General features: G+C 62.7%; 2 protein-coding genes across 2 annotated transcripts; one reads left to right on the top strand and one right to left on the bottom strand.

The window, feature by feature from the left end:
• Positions 1-3,440: 3,440 nt before the first annotated feature.
• On the top strand, positions 3,441-4,338 carry BGLAP (bone gamma-carboxyglutamate protein). The gene is made up of 4 exons (XM_026073893.1): positions 3,441-3,501; positions 3,789-3,833; positions 3,929-3,995; positions 4,103-4,338. Exons 1-4 carry the CDS (start codon positions 3,441-3,443, stop codon positions 4,233-4,235), a joined length of 306 nt encoding a protein of 101 aa, XP_025929678.1. The 3' UTR covers positions 4,236-4,338.
• A 951-nt stretch (positions 4,339-5,289) lies between these two features.
• Positions 5,290-12,793, bottom strand: PAQR6 (progestin and adipoQ receptor family member 6). Its single transcript, XM_026073821.1, has 8 exons — positions 12,711-12,793; positions 7,965-8,066; positions 7,629-7,756; positions 6,946-7,151; positions 6,736-6,862; positions 6,562-6,658; positions 6,319-6,463; positions 5,290-6,171 (listed from the first exon to the last, which is right to left on the bottom strand). The coding sequence occupies exons 2-8, from the start codon at positions 8,013-8,015 to the stop codon at positions 5,891-5,893; spliced, it is 1,035 nt and encodes a 344-aa protein (XP_025929606.1). The 5' UTR covers positions 8,016-8,066; positions 12,711-12,793; the 3' UTR covers positions 5,290-5,890.
• Positions 12,794-12,810: the final 17 nt, after the last annotated feature.

Raw genomic sequence — 12,810 nt, 5'->3', positions numbered from 1 at the left:
CCCAAAAGGAACATCAAAAACTTCCTATATCTTAACAGCATTGTTTCCAAAACATCTGAAAAAGAGATTTATCTGTGATTCTAAAGTCACGTGGTTACACTTTTTGCAAGGAGGARTCTAGTGCCACTGGGACCGGAGGGGAGGTAAACTCAAAATGATTCTGAATAATTCCAAAGCCGGAGCGTGCCCTTTAGCCACAGCCACTGTCCTAATAGGAGAGCTCACAGCAACGCTTTCCGTTGCAACAYGTTGCTCAGGGACTTGGCGGGTGCTAGACGTTGTATGAGCCGCCTTTCATTTGTCCTGAAGGCAGGCAGGGTCTTCTGATCAAAAGCATCATAACGACTTTGCGTTTCTGTGTTTGGGGAAGTTAATTATATCGCCTGCCTTCGGGCCTCGGCTAACTGCAGGGTTTCGGGAAGGACTCCTCCCCTTCCTCCGTGTGCGCCATTAGAGGGCTGCACCATGGGGCGCCCATTAGTAGTTGCTCACATTTTAGCCGTCTGCCGAAGCATCCAGGCTTGGGCAGTGCCAAAGGTAAATTGCCGGAGTYGGCGAGCCGATGCCTTGTGGCAACGGCTCAAGTTCCAATTAGAGTGTGCGAGCGTAATTGCTGCGCGAAATTATTGCTCTCCGGTCGCTAAACACCCCRGTCGTTCCCAGGCGTCCCAGCGGGATCCCCGAGGAAGACGTTCGCAGTGCTATGGTGCCATACCTCCTGAAACACAGGGCTTACCTCCGCAAAGTCCTGAAGGAGAAGGAGGAAGAGAACAGGAAGCTAGCGGAGTCCGTGCTCGCTGGGAGGGACAGAATCGCAGAGCTGCAGCGGCTGATACAAGATCGCAAACGAGCCTGGCAGGTAAAACCCCCACCTTGGCTTTGCACCGAAAATGTGCACCAATGTTTTTCCCTGCGTGTTCCCGAACGGAGTGTGCTGGGTGGGATGCTTTTGTGGGTGAGCCCACAAGAAAGATTAATGGATTGTATTCTGTACGCGCTGGGGACGGCAGTATACATGAGGCACTGTTTTATGTCAGTGCTGCTTTGTGTCCTAAGCGCTGGCATCTGTGGAGAAAAGCACTTTGCTGAGTTTGGTATTTGTTTGTTTTCCTTCCAGGCAATTAGTAAAGAGCAGAGAGAACTCGTCATGACGTTCAAGGAGCCCCAGTGAGGAAGCAGAGATTCTGTAAATGTTTCGTGCGTGGATTTTATCTTCATCTCTGGAGCCCCAAAAATGCTTTGGGAAGTGGGGTTCCGCGCCTGGCATATATAAACAGCGCTGCGCACTTGCCTTCTTCCTCTTGGCAGGCTCAAAAGAGCTGTTGCAGTGGGACTGAATCACTACTGAACTTGCACAATTTGATCAAAGATTGTGAAGAAATGAGAAAATGCATCAGGACGAGCCCGATTCTGGCTCGCTAAAGCTGGATTTGAGCCCCTCGAGGCATTTCAGATGCACTTTGCAGAAACCTCGGTGCCTTAGGCAGCAAGTGGAGCGCAGATGCTAACTGCGCTCCGTGCAGGGCGGAGGAGCGAGGGAGTTGGCGGCGGAGCTGTCTGTAGCACGTGAAGCACGCGATCGCTTAAATGTTACAATGGCCTTTTGTACAGCTGAGTTGTAAATAGCCACTTTGGACTCTTTTGCCATATTTTCAATGTGTTTCTTTAAACAATCGTCCACCCGTTGCCCATTGGAAAAGACACGTTAGCAGCTGCTCTATCACACCACGTGCCTCCTTTCCGTATATTCTTTTTTTCCAGCTGTTCTTTTACAACAGCTCTCTGCAGGTACACACAAAAGGCACGCTGACACTGATTCTTYGAGGACCGCAGTGTGAAGGGTGTGCGGACATGTGGTTTGTGTGCGTAGCTGAGCAGGGGTTAAAATGTCCCTAGCTTGACTGGGTGCATGGGGTCAGTGAGCCCCTTCCATTCGTGGGCTCGTGGCCAAGAGATTTAGCGGTCCAAAAGTCCTGTGTGGATTCAGTTCCGTTTCGACTTGTTCTTTACCAGCTCCCCGTTAGAAATCTGCCTCTTCTTACAGAAAGTGAAGCAGGGACTTACCTGGCGGCTGCGTGGCAGCACATTAGTGAAACCTAGGGATCGAGGTCTATCTTTAAAACGAAGAAACGTGGGAATCTTACTGTGTCTGGCAAGGATTAATAACGAGCCTCTTTCCAACAGCTGCCAGAGCTGCCAAGGGCAGCAGGTTCCCTACCTGTCCCGTCAGCTGTCTTCTTCCTGCCCCACTCAGCGCTTCGGCTGTTAGTGAAAGCCGGCCGGAGGAGCGGCTGCCCCGTGCGGCGTTGAAATACGGATTCRGAGAACAAAGGTGGCAATTTCCCCCAAGCGCGAGCCTCTGTTTCCAATTAGAGGCAGCCAAAGCATGTGATTGACTGACTTGGGCATATTTTCCTTTTGTCGTAAACAAGCCTTCCCTTGCTGCATTATAATCTAAATAAATTGGGGCTGTTGTTCCCTGCTCTTGGCTCCCGCTGTGGGTGCTTGGCCCGTGCACTCTGTAGTTTACGGGTTTGTTTGACAGAGGCTCTGGTCTCAGCGTTTCTCTCCTCCTCCGCCCCAAACCCTCCAGTTCCGCTTTTCAAGACAGGCCTGGATTTCTGGGATTCGAAAGTCTGGGAAGTGGTCAGGAACGTCGCTCCTGGGAGCTCCCAGCACCCCGTTTTACCTTCGAACGTGGCCCTGAGCTTAGAGCCCCCCTGGAATTGAATATGAGACTTTCCTCCAGCGGGGTCCAGTCTCGATTCCAGCCCTGCCGCGCCGCGTCTGCCCCTCGGACGTGGCACGGGGCGGCTGCGAGGTGTCGCTCCCTGCGGCCCCGGGGGTGAGCGAGGGTAGCCGGGCCCGCGGCCCGTTTCCTCCCTGGGGCTTGGCGACCGGCCGGGCTCGGCGCGGGGGAAGTGAGCCGAAATGAGAGGCTGCCGGGCGGAAGGAACGCGCCCCCGGCGCCGAGGCAGAAATTACCCCCTCGGCCGGAGCGGAAACCTCGCAGGCGACGCCGGGAAACTCCCCCAGCGATGCAGGTCACCAAACGGGTCCTGGTCCCTGAGGACCCGCAGGGACCATGGGCCGGAGGGGACCTGGGCTCTTACCTGGGGGTCTCCCCCTGCTCCTGCCCCAGTTGCACCAGTAAGGACCGGCTGGAGGGACTGGTGAACCAGGCCGAGCCCCATCCCTCGTCCCAGTAAACCCCTGCTGGCCCAGGGCCCCGTCTCCCTCCCCGCAGGCTCCGGCCGGCAGCGGGGGGAACCGAGTTCACCCCAAACCACAATTGCCGCCTGGGCTGGCGGCTCCCGGCCCCGAACGGATGAACCAGAAATAACCCTGGCGGGGCCGCGGGGCCCCTCCTCGCCTGCGGTCGCCGCCGGCTATAAAGCGGCACGGGCGCCCGCGGAGCCGCACCGAGCGCCCGCGGCACCATGAGGACCCTCGCGCTGCTGACCCTGCTGGCCCTCGTCGCCCTCGGCCTCGGCCGCAGCGGTAAGGGGCACCCGGGGGCGAGCGGCGCCGGGGCTGCCGGCCCCGAAACAGGCCGTGCACCGAGCGGCGGCGGCGGCACCGGGAGCCTGGGGGGGGGGGATCCGGGAGAGATTGTGCTGGTTAGAGACGGGGGACGGGAATCGGGACGCCTGGGTGGGGAAGGTGGGGGCGGTTTGGGTGCGCATAGGACTGGAAGGGGACCCCGGAGAGGAGGAAGAGGAGGAGCGGGGAGGAAGGTGCCGCTGCGCGCCCGGCTTTCCCGCGCCCTGACCGCGCTCCGCTCGCAGACTCGGACCGCTCCGCCAGCGCCGCCGACTCGCCCAGCTCCGAAGGTGAGTCCCGGCAGCCGGCTCCGTTCCCCCCCCCATCCCAGGCCGGACCCGGACCCGGCCGCCCTGACGCCTCCGCTCTTGCCCCCCCTCCTCAGCCTTYGTCTCCCGCCGCGCCAGCGCCGAGCTGGTGCGGAGGCACAAGAGGAACTTCGCCGTCGGCAGGTAAGGGCTGGCAAACAGGGGTGCCGGGGTGGGTGGTGGTGGCGCCGGACCCTGCCGGCATCACCGGATCCCACCGGCATTGCCCGCCGCCCGCTCCGTCCCCGCAGCTCCTACGGCGCCGYGCCGGACCCGCTCGAGGCCAAGCGCGAGGTGTGCGAGCTCAACCCCGACTGCGACGAGCTGGCCGACCACATCGGCTTCCAGGAGGCGTACCGGCGCTTCTACGGCCCCGTGGTCTAGCGCCGCGCCGGCGCCCCGAGCCGCGCCGAGCCGAGCTGCGCTGCGCCACGGCCTGCGGGCGATGCCCCCGGCCGCCTCTGCGTTAAGCGCGCGATGAAATAAACGTGTGAACGGTGCCGCCGGCTCCTTCCTGGGCGCGGGGACGGCGCGAGGCCGCGGCGGGGACCTGGGGCTGCTTCCCGGCTCCCAGGGGCCACCTGGTGCCCCATTGCTCCCCCTCCCTGGAAGCAGGACGCCTGGGCCCCATCTGCCCCCCACCCCAAGGCCCTGCTTTCTCCCTGCGAGGCCGAAGGCTCCCAGCCTCTTCCTCCTCCTCYCACAGCCCCCCCCAGGCCGAGCAATGCCCAGCTCCCCCCTTCCCCATCCCTGGCAATGAGCAGCCCAGCGCCGGCGCCAGCGTTATTCCAGTTTAATTCAGAGCTGTTTGTCCCAAGCACAGGGTTATTAGGGGCGGTGGGGACAGCGGCTCCTCTCCCCCTGCCCCGCGGTCCTGCTCCTGTCCCGGCAGGCAGCGGTGCCTTAATAAACCCTGTCGTTAAGGCCGGGGTTGGCTGGGGCTCAGGGCTGCGCACGGTGCTCTGCAAGGCCACGGGGTGCATGTGCATGCACACATATGTGCATGCACACATGCATCTCCTAGCTCAGCGCCGTGCTGTGGCTGCAGCAGGGCCATATGCCCCAGGATGCAGCAGCCCCCGTGGTTGCATTGTCCCCGTCACCCCAGGGAGCTATGGGTCTCCATGGGCCCCCACACTGGGAAGGCCACAGAGACACCAAGTGCCTGGGGCTGCCTGTCTCTGCCTCTCCTACCCCCTCCAACCTGCCTGCAACGTCACCGCCGGGAGCCAGGTCCCTGCGTGGGGTCACCAGCCTTGGGCACAGGGTCTGACGCCACCTTGAGACCTGGCTCCTCTTCCCCAAATTCATCTTGCAGCTGCGCTAATGCCCAGCCCATCGTTCCCGGGGTCCCAGGCATGGGACCACACCCCCCCCCCCCCACAAAATCCCCTCCCCGCGCTGCCCCTTGGCCGGCCTGGCTCAGCCGAGGGCACCAGGGCCACCTCCACGCCGGGTGCAGGCACCCTCGTCCTGCCAGCCTGGCCGTCGCCACCCCCTCACACCCAGCCGGCACCCCGAGCTCGGCCCTGCCTCCAGCCCTCGGCTGCCCTGGGCGCCCGGTGCCTGGCGCTTGGCTGTGGCCGCGCTGCAATATTGGGGCTGCAATCGGGGCCGTGCACGCTGCGCTGGGGCCATGCACGCTGCGCTGGGGCTGTGCACACTGCAATTGGGGCTGTGCACAGGGGGCTGCATTGGCCCGTGAATGCTGTAATGAGCCCATGGACGCACGGGGCAGCAGGGGAGGACGGAGCTGTTAGTGCTGCAGATGTGCACACAAGTGCACACGCGCACAGCGGGGCCACTACGTGGGTTAGGTGCAGCGTAGGTGCTTTGCGGGGGCCCCCCCAGAGCGGTGAGTACGATTAGCCATAGCAGGCAGGCGGGGAAACTGAGGCACGGCTCCGCTCGCTGCGGAGGGGACACCCCTGGGAGCCACACCAGGGAGGGACCCAGGCGTCCGGGCCCCTCTGAACTCCCAGGAGGTGACACCTGCAAAGCAAAAGGGGGGCAGGGAGGGTGCCAGGACGCCTGGATCCTCACTGAGCCCTTCCAACGCAGCCGGCAGCCCCCGGAGCCCGGGATTCAGCAGTCCCGGTGGAACCTCCGGGTGCCCGGGGCAGAGCGGCGGTGAAGGCGCCGATGATGGCAGCGTTGCCCAACAGGGCCAGCCCGGCGGTGCCGAAGGTGCCAGGCCCGGCGGGAGGCGGCAGGCGGCCGYGGAGCCAGGCCCGGCGCGAGCGGGCGTCGCACAGCACGGCCTCCAGCTGGAAGTGGGTGCCCAGCACGGCGCAGATGTGGAACAGCTGGTGGCTGTGCCCTGCCGGGGCGAGGAGAGGGACAACGTCACCGCCGGGGCCGCGGTGCCGGGGACGCCCCGTCCCTCCCGGCTCCGGGGGTTGCATCGGGGCCAGAGCTGCAGCAGGGCACTGGGAGSCACTGGGAGGCACTGGGGGACCCCGCTCACCGATGTAGTCGAAGCGGCCGGGCGCCAGGCGCTCGGGCAGGTGGGAGGTGAAGAGGAAGCCGGTGAGCAGGGCGAAGACGAGGTGGTAGCAGTAGCCGGCCACGGCCTCRTCGCAGGCGCCGTCGCTCCCGAAGCAGAAGAGGAGCTGCCGGCGAGACGGGTCAACCGTGGGGGTCCCGTCCTCCCCCCCCCCTTGCACCCGGTGCCTCCGCTGGGTCCCATTCCCAGGACGCCACCACTCACCCGGTGGAAAAGCGGGATGTTGTCGTAGAGGAAGGGGTAGACGAACGCCGCCGTCCGCAGCGCCTTGCTCAGCCGGGGACGCTCCAGCTCGGGGAAGCTGCGGGGAGCCCGGTCCCCCATCAGCGCCCGGCTTCAGCCCGGCATCGCCCCCCCCGATCCCCCCCCTCCACGTACCGGGAGTAGCAGGAGAGGCCGGTGCAGACGAAGGAGTTGAAAGCAGCGGCGGGGACGAAGTAACGGTGCAAAACGCCGCTGACCCAGCGCTCCGGCATGGCGTAGGCGCCGTAGGCGAAGGCGCAGCCTGCAAGGCGGTGGCAGCGTCAGGAGCCGGCAGCGCCCACCGTCCCCGTCCCYGTCCCCGTCCCCATCCCCGCGGCGGCTCACCCAGGCTGTAGAGGCTCAGGGCGCCGTAGTCGCAGAAGTAGCAGACGTGGCGGGCGCGGGCCGACATGGTGCTGAAGGTGTGGGCGCAGCTGGAGGCGAAGGGGTAGAGGCAGACCAGCGGCAGGTAGATGAGCAGCGGCCAGTGGTAGGGCTCGCGGCACAAGTCCAGCGAGGACGAGAGCGCCAGGAAGCGCCACACGAAATACCTGCGGGCGCCGCAAGCCTCTGCGTGGGCCCGCGCTGCCCGGCCCCAGCCCCGTCTCTGACCCCATCCTCTCTTTATCCTCGTCCTCGTCCCCATCTCCATCCCTATGCTGAACTCCATCCCTCTGCCCATCTCTATCCCCTCTTCACTGTCAGCCCTTCCTCATCCATGGCCCTGTCCCCGTTTCCGTCCCAGTCTTCATCCCCGCCTCGTCCCTGTCCCCATCCCTTCATCATCCTCATCCCTGTTCCCATCCTCTCTCTTCATCACCATCCTCGTCCCTGCACCCATCTCCATCCCTATACTGAACTCCATCCCTGTCCCCATCCTCATCCCTGTCCCATCCTCATCTCCATCCCCTCCTGTCCCCATCCTCATCTCCATCCCCTCCCTGTCCCCATCCCCATCTCCATCCCCTCCCTGTCCCTGTCCCCGTCCCCATCCCCATCCCCACCCCCGTCCCTGTCCCCGTGCCTACCAGGTGGGCAGGAAGTGTGTCCAGATGTTGATGGTCTCGTTGGTCATCTGGAAGGAGCTGAGGATGCAGTCAAGGGCCGAGCTCTTGGGGTGCCGGTACCCCGACATGATCCCGTCCTCCCAGAAGATCTGGGGTGGGGGGAGAGCGGGGTCGGTTGGGACATGGGGACAGTCCCGGAGAGCCACCCCGGCCTTGTCACCACGGGGGGAAACCGAGGCAGGACGGGCCGGGAGCATCTCGCCAGCTGGAGGAGGGATGGGGGGGGGATCCCACGGGATTTCCCACCCTGGATGGGGATGGGAAGGGAGGGGCAGGGGACCCAGCACCCACACGCACCCGCGGCACCTGGTGGACCTGGAAGATCTGCGGCAGCTTCACGGTGAGCATGGCGGGGCCGGGGCGCTAGTGGCGGCGGGGGGCCGCGCCGGGACGCATGTCCTGCGGAGAGCGCGGCAGAGCGGAGCCCGTTACGTGTGTGTCCCCCCCCGGYGAGGAGCGCCGAGCCCCCCCCCACCCCCCCGGCCCCATCCGCAAACTCACCCGGCAGGAGGAAAAAGGGAAAAATATGCAATTTATAAAAAAAACCCGAAGCGGCCCCAAACCTGGCGAGGCCTCGCCAGCCGCCCCCTCCTCATCGCCTCGGCCCGGCCGCCACGCGGATCCCCGTCCCGTCCCGTCCCGCTGCCGCCGCCGCCGCCGCCGCTGCTCCCGGCTCCCGGGCCGCTCCGGTGGCCGGCGGCCAAGGGGGCCCCGCGCGGCGGCTCCCGCTCATCGGCGGAGGGGGCGGCCGGGAGCCGGCGGCGGCCGGGAGCCGGAGCTCAAAGGCGGCTTTGTGCCGGCCCCGGCGCCTGCCCCGGTCCCCGCGTTCGGCGAGGGGGGCGAGGATGAGGAAGGAGCTGCCGGTTTCCGGCTGCCGAGGCCCGTAGGGGAGGAGCGGGAAAGGCGCCAGCGGCTCCTCGGAGCCGGGGGGCCGAGCGGGGTGGAAAAAGCGCCGGCAGTCGCCGTTTCCCGGTGCCGAAAGTGGCCCCAAAAGTGACCTGCTTGGGGCACAGCAAGAGCCGCTCGGAGCAGGGATCTGCTCGGAGCAGGGATCCGCTCGGGGCAGGGATCCACTCGGAGCAGGGATCCGCTCAGGGCAGGGAGAAGGGAGCCAGCTGCTGCCTTGCCCGGGACTTTCCAGGACTTGCGGCTCCTTCGTCCCGCTCCGGTTTCCCAGGAGCAAATTCCTCAGCCCCTCACCGCGCACGGCTCCGAAGCGCCGCGCGCCGCGGCGGAGAGTTTACGGCAGCGCGTCCGCAGCTCCCAGTGAGGCCGACGGTGCCGGGCCGGGACAGCCGCTTCCAGCCCCTTCGGAGCGGCCGGCGGCGGCAGCGGCTCCGTTCCGTGCCGCCCCGGGCAGCGGCGTTGGGAAGCAGGGCACGTCCCGGCCCGCGGGAAGGAGAAGCCGCCCGCGGCTTTTTGTTCCCGCCGGGAATTGAAGGCCGGATTCGCCTTTTCACAACCTCCCCCACCTCCGCCACCCTCTCGCTCCTGGCAGCCGCCAAAGGAGCAGGCAGGGGGAGGGAATTTTACGCCCGGCTCGACGCTTTCCACTACCAGAGCGTATAAGGGAGCTTTGGGGCGAACGAAGGCGGCGAATGGAAGATTTTTTCCCCTTTTTTCGGCTTTAAACCTGCTTCCCGAGTCACCAGCGCCTGGCGCGGACCCTCGCCGAGCCTGACCTCGAGGGTCCCGGCCCGCTCTCTCCCCAAAATCAAACCCCTTAAAGGCACCTTGAATAGACGGCTAAAAATACACTTTTTTGAGAATATCTGCTTTCCAGGCACTTAAAAGCAGAGACTTCCCAAAGCCCCTTTTAAAACCAAGGCCGAAAATAGCTCTTGTCCCCCCCCCCGACCCAAAGTGCCCCCTGCACCGCTGCAATCCCAGTTGGGGATTAAACCAGGTTGGGGGCAGCGAGTCGTTTCCCTCGGGAAAAGCCCCCAGTTGGGTTAGGAAAGCGCGTGTGAAAACGCAGCCGTCCGCGCGGGAGGAAGGCGGGCCGGGAACCACCACGAAACGAGGGGTACAAACATCTCGGGTTTTATTAAGCCAGTCGACGTGTCGGGATCACAGTCAGACGCATGCCGTGAGAGCCCCCGAGCTCCTCCGCGGCCGGGCCGGGGCGCTCGCCCGCGCGCCGATCCACAGGCTGGGTTTGGGATTTGTGCTACAAAAGGGGGAATCGAGGCCGAATCCGTCGCCTCCCCCCCCCCGCCCCCGCGACCGTCCTCTTCGTGCCGTCGGCCGGAGCGGCGAGAGCGGGAGCCCGCGCCGAGCCGAGCCGCCGTCCTTTCTCCGCTCCGTTTTCGCCCCCGGCTCGCCCTCCCCCTAATTCCTGCCCCCCGCGGGGCAGCTCCTTCACCCGGACGGTGTGAACGGAAAGTCCGAGAGGCGCGTGGAAATCCAAGGCGTTGCAGGYGGCGGCGGCGGCGAGCCGAGCGGGGCGAGGACGGGAGCAGGAGGAAGAGGCGCTCGGCGCAGCCCACGGAAACGCCGCGTGGGAATCCGGCAGGCACCGGCACCGCCGTTCCCCCCCTCCCCGCAGCGACAGCGCCCAGCCGATGTGCCGTTAGCCACCGGCAACCCGCGCTCTCTGGGAAGCGGGGTCACCCCCTGCCTCCAACCCTCCGAGAGCTCGCTGCGGGGGTAACGAAAAGGAAAGAAAACCAAAARCCCAGAAACACACAAAAACACCTTAAAAACAATGTTTCTCAGCCCACAAAGCAATTTTTTTCTTTTTTTTTTTCTCTTTTTTGCGTTTTGCTTTACTTCCCAGCACAGTGGGGGTTACGGGGCTGGCTTGGAGCTGGTCCTAGCAAGCTTTGAGTAGGTACAGGAATAGCACCATATGGATTAGCAGCGGCCCGGAGCTGGCTTGCCCAAGGCTCGATCGTCGCACGATGCTGGCTTGGCAAGTCAGGAGGTGGCTCCGGCTCCGGCTGGCGTCGCTATGCTGCGGAAAGCTCGGGGGAAACCCCGACCGCAGCGTCCAGGAGCCACGGGCAGCGCGGTGAGCCGGGACCCGCGGAGCCTCCCCACTGACATTCAAGTTTTCCCTGTCCCTGGAGAAGCGTTTAGCATCAGCAACCACCGTGACCGGCCAGGGAGACCGGCCTCCTGCTTTTGGCGTCGCGGTTGGGATCGGGAAGCGATGCACCAAATCCCGCACGGGGGCAAACTGGCACAGGCCCTCGGACGTAGCAGAGCTGGGTCAATTTATACCCAGGGAGGGGACTCCAGCTCAGCACGAGCAGCGCGATAGGGGCTAACACGTGTCTTCCCTTACCCTGAACTTAAAGAAGCCAAACTAAGCCTCCGCTGAAAGGTAACGCTTCCAGGAGGACGTGACTTGCCCTCTTCCCTGAGGCCTCRCTTTGCAGCTTCGCTGTTCCAGAGCTTCTCCAGTCTCCTGTTTTTTTTTCCCCCCAGTTTCATGCATCTCCGGCCAGGGACACGCACCCAAAAATTCACCATGTCCAGAATCACGGTCGCAGGTTCTGGAGGGTAAAGCAAGGTGGTGAAGGGATCTTTCGCGTGCATTTTTTAGAAGGTGACCATCCCTCCCTAGGGTGAGGGCAACCAAAAGGTACCATGAGCTGAACGAGGCCACTGGGCTGTTATTAAGATTTCCCTTTGACGGGCAGCTCAGGTTCCTCCTCTCTAGGTCTGCAAAACTTTGGGGTAATATTGAAACAAGCCCTTAGGGGACCAGGCAGCTGGTGGGGGACGTTGTGTTGATGAGGAAGATGCAGCAAGAGCCCTGCTGCTTTTTAAAAAGCAGCCGATGTCGCTGCCTGGCCCCTAAGCAGGGTTACTAGAGCTCAGCAACAACTTCTCGTTACAGAAAGCTCAGCTCTGTTTATTTTGGTTTTGCCACTGCCTTCTCTATCCAGCCCAAACAGCCACCGATCCAGTTCAGGAGACAGATGGGCTGTGTTAGCCCATCTTCTGCACGGGGACACGGCCCCTGGCTCCCACCTCTTCAACGTGCAGCCCCACCTGCCATCCCGACCCTGCTGAGCTCGGCTTCCAGGGCGGATCCTGCACTGGGGGAGCTGCACGGACTGAGACACTTGCTAGCTGCAGGGGAACCATTCCCTTGTGGTTGCTGCTTCCTTTGCTCTGCTCTTTCCCACCCCCCTCAAGCTCCAGCTGTGGCCAAGGAAATACCTGGCCCAGGGCAAAGCTGAGGAACCTCTCCAGCTCCTTGCTTTTCTGATTTCAGATCAACGTCCTTCTCTTTATCAAAGCCAAGCGCACACTTGGCACTACACAACCAGAAGAGAAGGACARTTAGGGCTGCAGACCTCGGAGAAGGGAGCTGCAGACTTTGCAGACCCCTCCGATTTGCTTTGCAGCAAGGGCCTGGATGGTTTTCCTCAAGCAGCAGGAAAAAAGCACAGTTCCCCAGCCAGCTGCCCCGCTGAGCCAGGCTCCTGGTGGACAAGGAGCCTATTTCAGCATCGCTGAGCAGCGCTCTCCATGTCAACAGAGGGGCAGAAGGGGAGGCGAATCTTTTCTCCACCACACCATATTGCTCCGGCTCGTGCGCTGAAGGACGAGTCTCACAGAGCGAGTCTTTTTTCTTTCCCCCATCCCCGTCAAATAAAAATAATGAGCTAGACAAACAAATGGCTTTAAATAAAATCACTGATAGCACTGGAGGAAAGCGCGACTGTCAAGCTTCACAGTCCATCTTAGATCTCCAAGAAGGCCCGAGCCGAGCCAGTCTTTCACCTGCCCTTCTGCTCATGTTGTTTCCTTGGCTTAGCCTAGAAAAAGCGCCCCAAGTTTCAGGAGAAGCTGCAAAGGGAAAAACCTGCGGGAAGCCCTGCCAGTCTACCCCTTCCACCYGCCTTTCAGGTCACCTTTCAAGCATGTGGACCTTGTAGGGCCAGCTCCAGCTGCAACTTAATGCTCTGCATTTCTCTCTGCCATGCTATAGGATGCATGCTGCAAAGGAACTGAAATTGCAATATATATGGATTATCTGGGACTTGTGCTGGTTTCTTTTTTCTTTTCTTTTTTTTTTTTTTTTACCTGAAAACAAGGAACATCCTGCCACTCCAGTACAATGCATCGTGCTAGGAAGTCTGCACAGATTGGAGTATGTTACTTGTCTTTCCATATTACGCCCCTT

The sequence above is a fragment of the Apteryx rowi genome, unplaced genomic scaffold, assembly GCF_003343035.1.
Source record: "Apteryx rowi isolate R43461 unplaced genomic scaffold, aptRow1 scaffold_379, whole genome shotgun sequence".
Classification (NCBI taxonomy): Eukaryota; Metazoa; Chordata; class Aves; order Apterygiformes; family Apterygidae; genus Apteryx; species Apteryx rowi.
Note: the sequence above shows the minus strand (reverse complement) of the source record. Positions and strands in the feature narration are given on the sequence as shown.